The sequence below is a fragment of the Eschscholzia californica genome, unplaced genomic scaffold (genome assembly GCF_041429995.1).
Source record: "Eschscholzia californica isolate CP2 unplaced genomic scaffold, dmEscCali1.0.p SCAF_5, whole genome shotgun sequence".
Lineage (NCBI taxonomy): Eukaryota > Viridiplantae > Streptophyta > Magnoliopsida > Ranunculales > Papaveraceae > Eschscholzia > Eschscholzia californica.
Genome location: NW_028238472.1, coordinates 10677797 through 10692056, shown reverse-complemented (window position 1 = coordinate 10692056; position 14260 = coordinate 10677797). Strand labels below are relative to the sequence as shown.

The window sequence follows — 14260 nt, the reverse complement described above, 5'->3', positions numbered from 1 at the left end:
ACACCCCCACACACTAGTGAAAAGATCAAGTTTCGAGGAGCAACATTAGAGATAAATTAGCTTCTTTGGGTGCAAGAATTTGGGAGATTTAAGGGCTATATTGAAGACAATTTTTGGAGAACGACGGGAGTAACGGGCTTCATCAAATATCAATTTGGTTTTATCTTCTTCACTATTTTCCTTTACTTGTTTATTATTAATTGAACCATGTATTTAATATTCATGAGTTTCTAACTCTTCCACTAGGATAGAGGATGAAACCCTAACAAGAGTATTTGAATTCTAGTATCATATTTATTTTATTATCTCTTTTAATGTGCCTTAATGTTTTACAATTAATCGTACTTCGGTTAGTCTAATAAACTAACAACTTGGTTCATAATTGCATGATATTTTAAGTGAAGTGGGTTATGGGTTTAGTTAATTGAGAAGGGTCTTTTATTGTTTTATCTTCCGAAAATTGAAGATTGATTTCTAACAATTTTTGAGTTATCAAAGAGGGATAATAATTTCAATTAGATATTAGATTCGAATATGATTGTTAGTGGTGAATTCCAATATCCTAGATTTACCAACTTATAGTTTTCCACTACAACTTTGTTTTGTTTTCTAAATTTCAATTCTTAGTTTCCCAAATTATCCTCAAAATCAATTATCTACTTTCCTAGTTTGTTAGTTAATTTTAGGTTTAGGTTTAATTCCAAACAAATCTTCGTGGGATCGACCTCGTAATTATTGCCATATTCACATACAGTTCGTGCTTTTGCAAGTTTTAATTTAATCTAATTAGCCTACTATTTAGGTTCACTAGATTTCACATCAACCTTACTCGGAAGATCATCTAGTCCGGTCGAATTAGGGGTCGTAATGCTTAGCTAGAAGCCGCTTACGATCGTCGGATCACTTCGGTATCCGCGACTAACATAGACCGGATCCTACAAAGGTTACACATAAGAGTGATGGTTTGAACTGAGAGAATTGACTAGTGGGAGATTGGCAAATAGATGGATTGGATCCATTATTAGTAAGTCCAATTAGTTTGGAGGAGTCCGAACACGCACACACATCCGAGCTTGAGAAGGAGGCACGGGAAGGCTTTAAGGGGGCCGACTATGTGATGGCCGACCTAGGCAAGGGGTCGACCATCTCATGGTCGGCTAGGCCTTAAGTGGGCCGAGGAAGCCTATGAAGGGGCTATGTTGGCAGGCCACACTGAAATAATCCTAAAAGGACATTTTGGTAAACTCTGTCTAATTAGGTCTTTTAGGAATCCAATTTTGGGTTAGACTCTAATAATTGAGATTCTATATAAGGACCAAATTAGACAACCTAAAGGAGAAAAAAAAATTAACACAAAAGCGTGTATTTCTCAGAGAGAGAGAGAGAAAAAAAAAAAAGGAATTTCTCTCAATTATCTAGTCAAGAAGAAGGAGTTCTTCATCTCAACCTTCAAGAAGGTCCTAGCTGACTTGAAGGAGGTAGTTCAAGTCATACACTCGGTGTCTCAAGTAGAGGAGCTACACTTGGAACTCTTATCTTCTGAATATCGGTCGGGGTTTAGTTCGTGGGAAAGCGATTAAGGTAATCATCTTTCCATTCTAGTTCATAGATATGTTCATGTAGAGATCCTGGACAAACCTAATGTTTGACATTAGAGCGGAACTAATGTCTGGTTATCCGCATACAACATTAGGTAGTATCATATGTATGATAGATAGATACAAAACCGTATACTTCAACACTTCAATAACGGATGAATCCAGTAACCCCATTTTCATTTGTTGAACACATTATAAGAAGACATGGATGGGAGAACAACTACATTGGGAATTCCTCCGGAAATGTAAACATCTTATTCACTTAGTTGTTTCTGGTACAAAAACTTCATAAAAATGTCACCTTTATGATATGCCACTCCCATTGCTCTAATCCCTTTATCGAACTAGGGTTTCTAATTTCAGATTCAAGGTTTTTCTGTTATCGTCCATATGTATTAGCTACTGCTATAATGCTACATGTAATTGATCAAGTTGAAACTGATGATCCACTCAATTTATGGATGTTCTTAAATTCAGCAAGGTTTGGATTTCAAACTTCTGTACATTACTGTGTTTAAATGTTTAATTCAACATGAAATAAGAAGCCCATTAACCTTGGAATCTGGACTACTAGTTTTCATAGGGAGAAATCATCCATTACAGAAACCGGAACAACAGAAAAAGGTATGATTCAATTCCTAATACCCAGGATCAACATACGCGTTTACATTCCTTTGACAGAGCATCCCTCAGTGTTCTTAGTAGTCCTCCGTGAAACTCTTTTCAGTTCCTGTGAAACCCAGTAAAGAAATCACGAACCAGTAAAGAAGGAAGGAATAAGAGAGATTTTTAAAAAAAATTCAAGCTCATTGGCTCGCCGGCGACGACCGACAATTGGTGCCCTTAGGGTCAAATGTTGATTGAGGTATTGCCTCTTAAATACACATTGCCTCTAACCAGACTAGGAATTGCGTTTAACAAGATTTCCTATAACAACTTTAGGCATTGCCTATAAAATCTCCCTATTTAAATAGGTTAATATAACTCTTTCTAATATTTGGCCGAGTATGTATTAAGTCAAGAAATCAATATAGGTAAGTTGTTTTTCAATTTTATTTTTATTTTTAAATCGAAGGACTATATTGTAAATTTTAGAAAGGGCTGCTAGACAATATCTCTTATTTGCGGTCCCAAAAATGTGGCCTCCTACCCTAATGTTCACTGGGATCTGGATTCTGGAGCCCAATCGGCCTAGTCCGCCTTTAAGTGAGCCTGATTCCAAACGGGTCAGCCCGTTGTATGATTAAGAAGTACTCCTATAACATATCAACCACAAGGCAATTTCAATTTCTATAAAAAAGACGCTCTTAATAGAAGAAACCCTAGAAAGAAAGAAAGAGGGAAAAGCCTGAGCGAGAAATCATGGAGGCAGAAAGCTCGAGGAAAAGAAAAAACGTGGAGGCAAACTTGGAAGAAGAAGAAGAAGAACAAAATAACAGTCTATGCGAGAAAAACGAAGAAGAAACTATCCAGGAAGACTTTGACAAATTAACCAGAAAGCTTCTGCTTAAATTAAAGAAATCCAGGTATGGGTTTCTTCTCTCCAGTGATTGTGTCCAAACTCTCTTACGCGGTGATGATTTAAGGTCTCAGTTTGATATTTATAAGGCTGTTTGTATTTGATAGATTTTATAATTTGTGATTTATGATGTTCATATATTTGTCTCCCTAAAGATCTTTTTCATTATTTATTGATTACTGCCTATGGTGACTTATAGGTCTCAAATTAAGCTTAAATCTTTATTAATCAAACCCTAACTTTGGATAAATCAATGAATTCACAAATTTTTTTTTTTTTTTTGCTTATAGGGGAGAAGCCATTGAGCATATGTCTCTTTGGAAGAGGACCAAGAAAGATGGGATTGATGGCTCTCTTTTAGAATGTCTGGACCTAACTTTGTATGAAGTGGTAAACTATTTGGATCTAAATGGTGACTACTGTCGTGGTTTTGTACAATTGGATCAAACTACTGCTAAAGAAGAGATAGAAAAGGAGATTAAGTTTTGGGAGGTAATCTTCTTTTACAAATTAAAATTTGGTCGGTTCAGTTTGTTTCCTCAACAACAAGGGAGCATCTGATTTTCGTTTTTACAACATAATAATATGTCTTGTTTGTTAAGTAGCACTCAAGTCTTTATATTATTATGTCATTTTTTTATACAAATCTGGTATCTTCTTTTTTCCATCTAATAGAATAGTTTATATTATTGTTTACCTTATATGGCTTATTTTATTTTTCTGAGAGTAAATTTGATGTCGTAATATGGTGCCTTGTTTTTAGAATTTCGGTGATCTATGCACAACTGAAAGCAATGCCTATAAGGAATTCCTTGACACGGTTATTTATCCTAAAACTATTGCGTGTTTTCGTAAATTAAAAAAGGTATTGTAAAACCTCAACTCTAACTTCAGCCAATCTATGTCTTAAAGTATTTGGCATTTTCTTCTTGCTGAATTTTTTGTTCTATGAACAGATTGAAGGTGTTATTGATAAGGTAAAGAATGATCCCACCCTTGGAGGCCCTTGGACAATGAATGAGATAGATGAGCGTTTGATGGCTACATGGGATGGATTAGTGTGGTAACACACTGTTATTGTTTTTCATCTAAACACTTGTCAATCCTTTTTCTATTAATATTAATTCAAAGCTTTTTAAAAAAAATCCCACGCTTGGCGACAGGGACGAGGAGTCGTTGACAAGATTCAAAATCGTGAGGCGTCTAATCAACCTTGAAAGGTGGTACGGCCAGGAAGACGCAAGTGCCGCAACTGCAGAGTACACTGTAGAGAAGTACGAGGTAATATCTATCTTTGTTCTTAAGTTTTGTTTAATAGTGATTGGTTGTTACTGTTTTTGGTGTCGTAGATTGATAGCGAGATGTTGTCTAGAGACAATACTAGTGTTTCCCCTTACCTTTCGAAGTAGAAGGTCCATAAGTTTCTTGTGTTTGTAGTTATATCTGAGTATTCTTATTGATAAGGAGAAACTGATATATTAGTTTTTGCAATCGTAGTATAAAAGTTAGTTTGAAATGTTAACGTTTTATTAATCTAGATTAGGAAAAAAAAAAAAATAAGGGGGACCCAAGACGAAGTAGTACATCTGTTGATAAAGAGAAGGACAAATGAAGAGATTGTTGTGTTTCCATTGAAATCCTATGAAAGAATAATGTGAAATGATTTGGTGTTTGTGTATATCTTGATGTCTTTCTTACCTTAGATTAGTTATAGAGTTGTATGCAAAATGTTTAATTATAGTATTGTTTTTTTTTATAAGAAACTCATGATATTAGTTGTTGCAATTGTAGGATCTGATAAGAGAGGTGGTGGAGCTGTCGTCGTACGATAATGCGTATGGTATTGTTAAGCTCTTGACAGATTTGTCGACCTATGCAAGTTTTATAGCATCCGCCTTGAGAAAGGTCTTGCTGATGATGATGAAGTAAGGCAGCATTGGAGATGGATGGTGGATGATATCTTGTGGAGACAGACTATATATATGTTATTTTACTTGCTACATGTGGTACCTCGTGCCTCAACTACAAATGGATTTTTTATTGGAAAAAAATGAAACTGTGGGTTATGCCTCACCTCCTTGTGCCTCAACTACATGGATGGCATCAATTACTGGGACGCAAGTAGATTTTTTTTTTTTTGTTGTTGAAAGAGTTTCAGAGTTCATTTTTCCCTCTACTAGTTCCCACACTCTTTTGGGGTTCTCTGACTTCAAATAGGCTAGTTGTCTCCCCACCCGATGCTCTACCCCACTAGTTTTTTTTTTTACCATGCTTGTAGATAGTCCGTTATCCTGGCTTTATAAGAAATGGCCTACAGTTTTCCAATCTTCTACTGAGGCAAAATGTCGTTCGTTTGCTTCGTGGACTGAATGTTCGGTCCAAGACCAACAAAGCCCTACCCAGGTCGTATATATTGGTGGGTAGTGTGCACCACTTTCTTCTGATTTGGGTGGTTGAATATGGCATGCGACCCTAATGTTTACTCGGATTTGGAGTGAGCCTGATTGCGAACGGGTTGGCTCGTTTCACAGGCTCAGATTCAACAGTATAAGTGTATAGCTGATATAACTACCAGAGGCAAGTTTTATATATTACTAAAGAGGACGCTCTTATAGAAGAAAGAAGAAGGAAAATGCCCGAGCAAGAAATCATGGAGGCAGAAAGTTGGAGAAAGGAGAAAGAAGAAGAAAGAGTGTGCGAAAAAAGCAAGAAGATATTACACAGAAAGAGTCTGATAAATTAACCAGAAATTTTCCCTAAATTGAACCTTCTGAGGAGGCGGCTATAAGTCTATAACACTTACTCGAGGCAATTATAAAAGGTGTTTTAGTGAAAGATTTGTGGAAGTGTCTAACGACCATTGATTTATGAAAACTTTGATTTACAGACAGTGCTTACGATCAATTATAAAATATGTTAGTTGTTTAGCTTCATTTTTCTTTCGTACTTCATTGGGTGTTGGTGAGACATGAAAATGTCCTATTTGGATCTCTTAACTTGGGCGTGTCAGTCCATTTCGAGCAGTTACTCTGGTGAATTACTTGTTTCTCTTGTCCAGGTGTCTTCTACGGAATTGAACGCGAAAAACGGATAAAATCGGGAGGAATACACACCTGAGGGTATTTTTGTCATTTGGTGATCATGGTAGTCAGATCAGTTGGCCAATGTTGTTGCTCGGATGAAATTAGACTCCAAGACGAACCCGTACGCGAAAGCAGAAGTCAAATCGGAGTCTGTATGAGCAAAATAGAGCAAGTCAAAGTTGGGGTCAAAACTAATTGACCAAATCAGATAGTGGACACGTGGCGCGCAAGAAGGAGGATCTGACGGTTCAGATGGGTTCGGGTTAGTTCCGGTCACACATGTTGGTACTTCAGGGATTCCAGAGATCTTAGATTCATTACAACTGCGCGCATGATATTACCATACACCCGAGTCACTACCTCTCAGATCTGACAGCTGAAGAACTTTCTAGTGGATCCTGAGGTTGTGCTGCAAGCTTCCAACTTACGTCGAGATGCACCCTATCACGACGAGATAGTCAAGGAAGCGTCGATACCAAAAACATTGAATCACAATATCTTAGCATCATCGTTAAGCATTGGTGTTTTGAGCGAAAAGCTTTGCATATTTGATAATAATAGCAAGGATCGTACTCATGTATGGGTAATGAAGGAGAGCAGGATTAATGAGTCTTGGACTAAACTATTAACCATTCTCAAATGAAACATTGATATAGAACCCTCCATGAGGCCGATAAACTCTTTAAAAAATGGTAACATATTATTACAGAAAATGCGAATAAGGAGAAACTCCATTAAGATTCTCTTAATCGTCCCTAAAGTATTTGTCCGAACTTTTTATTTCTTTGTAAATCTTTTGCACTCATATTGTTATTTACGTGTTGCTATGGGCTATGGCATGATATTTTTTTTTGTTTCTTCAATGTTTTTAATCTACTAGTTGGATGTATAAGTAAACGAAGACTGGGAGACCGTACCGAGTCCCGATAATATCTTGTTGGATTCTGAATTCAAGGCAAAGGTAGCAGATTTTGGGCTAGGCAAGATGTTGACCAAACCAGGAGAGCCTAATTCAACTTCAGTTGTTGCAGGAACATTTGGATATATAGCTCCAGGTAAAAGAACTCTTCAAGCAATTTCTATGTTATTTTATTTTTCTACGAGTAGAATTCAGAACAATAGCAGACAATCTGACTAGTACATCTGAAATCTTTAACTTGGACATGTTACCATTGTAATTAAATATTTTGACAGTTTGTTGGACAATCCGAGTCCCAACTCTTGTCGATGGGATCCCTGATTTTGCCCCCCAGGTCCAAGCCCAAGATGCAGGACTTTACTCCTGGTAGTCCAGAAGGCCTCGACAAACTTACTGAACTTCACCCAAGTTACCACAAGCCCACTAAAAAGGCTCATACTGACGAGTCGTCCCAACTCTAATATAATCTATGACGACATGAACCACATCAGTTTCCATTATTATCACTATTTCTGTTGCCCAGTCCAAGCTCAACATGCACAATGTTAAGCCTTGACACTTACTAGGCTCGGAACCTGGTCTATATCTTCAACTTTGGATGCTCCCTCAAATTATATGGGAGTCATAACCAAGCCTCACTTTTGTTTTTTATCATAACAGAGAAACCCATAGGCCATCGTGCAATTGTTTCACTAATATATATAGATTTGTATTAGGGAATAGGGAACTTCCTTTAAGATCATAATTTGTATATTTCAGAGTATGGTCATACAAAGAAAGTAGACGAAAAAATCGATGTTTATAGCTTTGGGGTGGTACTTTTGGAACTAGCGACTGGAAGAGAACCTAACAGAAGGGACGAACACACAAACCTAGCAGACTGGGCATGGAAACAATTCCAAGAAGTGAGTACTGTGGATGTTTTATTGGATGAAGAAGTGAAAGAAGATCATCACTTGAAGGAGATGAGAATGGTTTTCAAACTTGGGTTGATTTGTACTGGTACTTTACCTTCAACTAGGCCTTCAATGAAAGAAACTCTGCAAATACTTGTAAAACATGGTCCTCTCCGGAAACATGCATCAATTAGTGGTTATGTTGTTCCTCCTGTTCTTACTAGTGATTCTATTAATCACCTTCCAGCCTATACTGGCAGAGAGACTAGATCATCAGATTTGGTAAACAACAACATAGACGATCACGAAGGCTTTAAAGGGGACAATTTCGTATGAGAAAATGAAAGCGGGTTTGCACTTTCATGCTGTAGAGATGCAACTAGCCGTGAATTCATGATTTATTCTGAACGGCGTAAAGCAAAATGAAGTAAGATAAATTTCGATTTTTCCGATGTTGATTAATGTATATTTGTGTTAGTAGTAGTACACAAGGTTAAAATAAGTTGGGAGAATAATGTATACCATAGTATGAAATAAGTGTTGTATATTTTAAGACAAGGTTTTATACGTGCAAGAATCTAACTACATATCGGGAAATAAAAGTGTAGTACTTCTTGTGAGAATAGTCCCGCCCCACATAGGAGAAGGGGTATCCAGCAACCAAGAATATAAGGTCTAGGTCCTCTCCACTCATTGCCAATTGGTTTTGAGTTGGATGACCACAAACTTAACATGGTATCAGCTAGACCCACACGTGATATGCTTAAAAGTCACACATGCTCCACGTCACCCGAAAAAAATACACGTGTTAGGCTCAGAGAACGCTACACGTGAGGAGGCGTGTGAGAATAATCCCAAATAAATACAAACTATTTTTAAAATGTATACCAATAGAAATCAAATCTTCACCTTATAACTAATTAAATATTTATTTGTAAAAATTATCATGTCACGTAAATAAACAAACCGACTTGAAAAATTTGCATTTGGAATACAAATTTGCAGGATCTCTATTTTGTCACATAGGAATGAAAACATCAATTGAGACTTGACACATATAACTACTTGAAATTTCTTTTTGAGTTTTACATTGGAGACGCTCTAAAACTTTTATGGAACTTAGTAGTTTAGCACGTGGTGTTGAATGAAAAGCTTAAGATTTGTTTGATGCGAAATATAGAGAAAACGGTCTCTTCACAATTTCCTTAAAACTTATAATTTTAGGCAGCTCCAGCTTCCTTTTCGTCTCATTCTAAAGTCGATCTGAACTTGATAGCGGTAGAAACTCATATGAGTTATTCTGCAACGAATATATAACAAATTAGTGGAGTTTTAGTGTAGCGAATAGTACCATTCTTTTCTCCTATAATTAGAAGTCCTTTTTTTTGTTGAAGACCAGCGGCCCAACATTAATAAGTTTCAAACATGAATATTCAACAAGAGAATAGAATTTTCATCAAAAAAAAAACAAGAGAATAGAATGAGTATAATTCTCACCTTACTTTGTTGGACAGTACAGGGGAAATATGACTTTTTTTTTGTTAAAGCGGGAAATATGACTTACGAGGTCCATATTGTGTTTTCATTGAATAGTATAAAGGGGATGCGGCCATTATATTCAAGCTTGAAAGGTCAATATTACCGTGAATACATGTTTGAATGGACTATAGGGATTTTGGTGGAAAAAGAAATTACGGAGGAATTGAACTTTTAACCTCCACTACATGTACCAAATTCTTAACCACTAAAGTGTATAATGAATTTTGTCAATAATTTATATGTATTGAAACCACGCCATGCTATAGAACTCCAAGGAAGAGATCTTCAAGTAGGTTGGATTCCAAAGCAGTTGCGTTGACCTAGGCCGCCCTTATTCGTCACCTATCTCTCTTGAAAATTATCACTATTTCTCTAGCTTAAATTGAAGCTTCAAATCGAAGTGCAGTGAAAAGCTTCATATCGGAAGCTTCCAGTTGAAGTTTCAATATAAACTAAAGAGAGAGAATTTTAAGAGAGATAGTGGTGGTGGCAGTGGTGGAAAAGAGGGGCTAAAAGCAAATCTTTCAATTTTCGGGGTTCAAATATTTTATCCAAAACACATTTTTCCACCCAAATTTTCGTATTCCCCCAATCAAACTCGTATTCTTTGTAGCATCCACTCATGAAAAGTATTTTACCCAACTACTGAGTGTTGAAAGCGCCCCGTTTATGTTGGAGAGTGCTCCTTTTTTCCATACCCTCTCCCTAAAATGTGGGTTGAGAGAGGCGCCTCTAACACTACCACGAGACACCTTGAACACTTCTCCAAGAACTAACCTATGACCTTTATTCGTGAGAGTTATATGGACACTATGTGGATATCGTCTTGTGGGCTTTGGCACAAATGATTTTGTTCATCTCTTAACCTAAAAAGCTAGCTCAAAGATGTGAGCTTTTTGTGTGAGGTAATTTCTAAAAAGGTCAAAATAATATTGAAAATGAGTAGAAAAGCACAAAACATTTGAAAATTATTATTCAGGTCAAAAAGTGTGCAAATACTAAAATACCCCTTTTGTCATTTTGTGTAACTAATTTCTTTTATTTTTCATTAAACTTTAAATCGATATAACTTTTGTTTGAGATGTCGGATTTCTATAAAAATTATATATTTAGAAATGATTTTTCATTAGCTTTCTAACAAGATCCACTTTCAATATTTTTTTTCAAAAAAAAAACCCCAGAAAAAACGGCGTTTTTTTCCTTTACGTTTTTCTGCAAACGTGTTTGCAACAATCTGTTATGCAAACGTGTTTGCAACAATCTGTTAAGCAAACGTGTTTGCAACAATCTGTTATGCAAACGTGTTTGCAACAATCTGTTATGCAAACGTGTTTGCAACAATCTGTTTTGCAAACAAGTTATGCAAACACTTGTTTGCAACTATCTGTTCTGCAAACATGTGTTTGCATAATGTAAACTGTAAATACGTGTTTGCATAATATGGATTGAAATTGAAAAATCACATAATTTAAAGAGAAAATAACTATTTAAAGTGTAGAATACTATCAAATGAAACAAAGATGGTAATATAAACCCTAATACAACACAAAAACTACTACCCACCAATGACAAGAAATCAACAAAATTAGATACTAATAAAGCTACCAAACTCACACACAGAACCCTAATCCATCTCAACCACAAATAGTATCTTCCATCACAAAACATTCTTTCACAAACTTCATAAACTGGGTTTTTTATAATCACATAGTCATCATGGAAGGCAAAGCCTCTTAATAGCCACAAGAGTATTGAACACCCATGCTTGCTTACTGTAATCATAGACTTTCAACAAGTTTTTGTCTTGGTGATTGAGATAAGATTGGAACAAGCTCTAAGTAGCTGAAATTATCGGCTTTAGATATTCCTACAGGCCTCTGCTCGAAGTATAGATCAGAAAAAGGGGTATGAATTTCTCTTAGTAATTTCATCAAATATCTCATATGTAGCGTGACTAAGTAGTTGAAATTATCGGCTTTAGATATTCCTACAGGCCTTTGCTCGAAGTATAGATCAGAAAAAGGGGTATGAATCTCTCTTAGTAATTTCATCAAACATCTCATATGTAGCTCTTCTGATTAATCACCTCAGTTACCAAGAACATCTCTTATCCGACAAACACATAATCATGTTGTCTGAATTCCTTAATAACAAATAATCCCTTTTCATTTTTAGTATTCTTCAATCTTTAAACAAAGCTAATTCTAGCAATAAAGATTCAGACTGATATTATAATTGAGAGTGACAATTCAAAGTACCTGTACTCTTTGTTACCAACTCCATAAGGGGCAACTTCCATCTGCAACATAGATTGGTTGTTACTTCCAGAACAAAGAACTTGATGATTACCCATTAATGGGTTCTGAAAGTTCTCATTTCCTCCACCTCCTCCTCCACCACCACTACCACCACCAACAGTGACTGCAGCAAACCATGACTGTGAAATTCTTTACTCCTCCGTCAGACAGAGAGCACGAGAGATGAAATAAGAATAAATCTTACTGTTGCTTTGATCGGGAAGATGTTGGTGGAGAAGAAACCATGGCAGCTTGGTCGTATGTGGATGAATTTCGTGATCCGAGGTATCATCAATCGAGATTGGAGTTTAGTTGAAGATGAATCGTGAAGAAGATGAAGCGGGAAGAAGATGAAGAATGAAAAAAAACCTAAAATCTTATGAGAGTTTTTAGAGAGAATATGAGTTTAGTTGGTAAGGGTATTTCAGGAAGATTTTTAAAAAAAAATGACCTGATTGATAATTTTGTATATTATTTTCAACCTTTTACATCATTATCCAAAATATTTTGGTAATCTATAGTTAATAAGAAAAGTTACATGCTTTTTTGGTTATTACTAATAATATTCTGACCTAAATAATCATTTACTATTTGTCTTACCGGTAAAGTTGATCAATACACCTCCACAAATTACCAATACAAGACTATTCCAGGAATACTTTTCTCGGAACATAGATATGTGGATGACATCCTCTTCCATAATGAGTCCTAAAGACTTTCATAAACCTAGCTAGACTCTAATACCATTTGTGAGTGTAGTATTCCTTCCCTCCAAACTAGTTCAAAGGGTAAGACTTTATCTTGTGCTTTTTTTTTATTGTTGAACTATTTCCTTAAATTAATAAGATAAAACGTTATTACAATACTTTTCAACTAAAAGATAAGGAATATTCTTCCACTTCTTGCTTCTATTCTTCTTTCGCGCCCATTTTGTTAGCCTGTCTGCCTGCGAGTTGAGTTCTCTTCTGGTGTATTTGAATTGAACTTTGTCGAATTCTCTTCTGATGTCTCTAATTCTTCGAATATGGATCAAGGATTGCCAGTGCACTGTGTGTCTTTTATTGTGGATATGCTTTATGATGTTTATGTTGTCACTTTCTATGGTTATAGACTTTATCTTGCGCTTGAAAAGTGATCACGCACTCTCCCACAATACTAACGTGTGATTTCTCCACTCATGCCCTCTTATACAAAATCCAGTTCCACTAAAATTAGTTGACACAAATTGTGCCTAGTTGTAAGGCCAAATTTAGGTACTCTCAAGGATTCTCCCTGCCTCCATTTCCACCTTTAAAAAAGATGAAAGGGAAAGACGAAGTGCATGAAAAAGAGCTGAAAAGTAAGAAAAGAAATGATAGAAAGGAAGAAACTATAGTCAACAAAAAAAAAGGAAGAAACTACTTAAAAGACTTTAAGTCTTTAAAATGATTTAAAAAACACTAGTACAAGAAAAATGATTAGGGAGAAGGATATTGACTACAGAGAGAAAGACTAGATTAGAGAGTGATTAATTAGAGGGAGAAGTGATTAGAGTTTTTCTTTCAAGAGATCAAAAAGGACATCTTTGATAATTTTATGCTTGACCGTTAAGATCTCGGGAGAAACCTTCAGTTGATTACTTCTATCACAATAATAATATTTTTTTTGTAAACCTTGAATATTTTTACTTTTATTTTGAAAAATCGACTACGAAAGCTGTGATAAATCATGAAGATGTGATAAATACGATAACCACCTAAGTTAAGCTTATAATGAAAGAGGCCTAAAGCCCAACAACATGAAAGAGGCCTAAAGCCCAACAACATGAAAGAAACTTATAAACCCGACATACTAAAGAATTGAAATCATTGACCAAAGAATTGGACAACTAATTTCTTGAAGGCATGTTTATTTCCTGTAATTATTAGAAAGTTGATATCTACTATAAAGATAGTCTTATGAGACATAATATCGATATGAGGCAGTGTTATTGTGAGAGTCGGTTTCAAATCTCCATAGCCGGTTTGGCTTGTGTTATGAGAGGCGGTTTCAAATCTCTATAGACGGCTTGGCTTGTTGCCTTTCACAATTAGAAGACGGTTTACATATACTATAATTAGGAGTGTTTTGAGTTCTTATACATACAACACAACAAACACAAACAACAACAATTCAATAGAGAGCTAGAGAGAGAGAACAATTGTGAGAGAAATTTTATTCATTGCTTTTGAGCGGTGTTTAATTTTTCGGTCGCCGAAGATCTAGTATAGAAGGTTAATTTCTATACAGTACCATCTTAGGACGAACTTGCGGGTTGTGTGAGTCGTCTTCATCTATCCTTCAATAAAGTTTTCTTGTTTGCCGGAAGACGTATGCTTTAAACCGAACCTCGTTAGTTCTATTTGCATATTTAGTTTTTGGCTTAGCTTT

General features: G+C 35.9%; 2 protein-coding genes across 3 annotated transcripts; both read left to right on the top strand.

The window, feature by feature from the left end:
• The first annotated feature begins 2832 nt into the window (after positions 1 to 2832).
• Positions 2833 to 5190, top strand: LOC147537003 (uncharacterized). Its single transcript, XM_086640500.1, has 6 exons — positions 2833 to 3124; positions 3408 to 3609; positions 3881 to 3982; positions 4074 to 4180; positions 4281 to 4398; positions 4909 to 5190. The coding sequence occupies exons 1-6, from the start codon at positions 2961 to 2963 to the stop codon at positions 5044 to 5046; spliced, it is 831 nt and encodes a 276-aa protein (XP_086496626.1). The 5' UTR covers positions 2833 to 2960; the 3' UTR covers positions 5047 to 5190.
• Positions 5191 to 5232: 42 nt separating this feature from the next.
• LOC147537002 (MDIS1-interacting receptor like kinase 1-like) lies at positions 5233 to 8617 on the top strand. 2 transcript variants are annotated; one of them, XM_086640502.1, is made up of 3 exons: positions 5233 to 6462; positions 7081 to 7255; positions 7879 to 8617. In XM_086640502.1, the coding sequence occupies exons 2-3, from the start codon at positions 7186 to 7188 to the stop codon at positions 8349 to 8351; spliced, it is 543 nt and encodes a 180-aa protein (XP_086496628.1). In that variant the 5' UTR covers positions 5233 to 6462; positions 7081 to 7185; the 3' UTR covers positions 8352 to 8617. The 2 variants fall into 2 exon arrangements, with proteins under 2 accessions (XP_086496628.1, XP_086496627.1); XM_086640501.1 differs by having other exon boundaries at positions 5244 to 7255.
• Positions 8618 to 14260: the final 5643 nt, after the last annotated feature.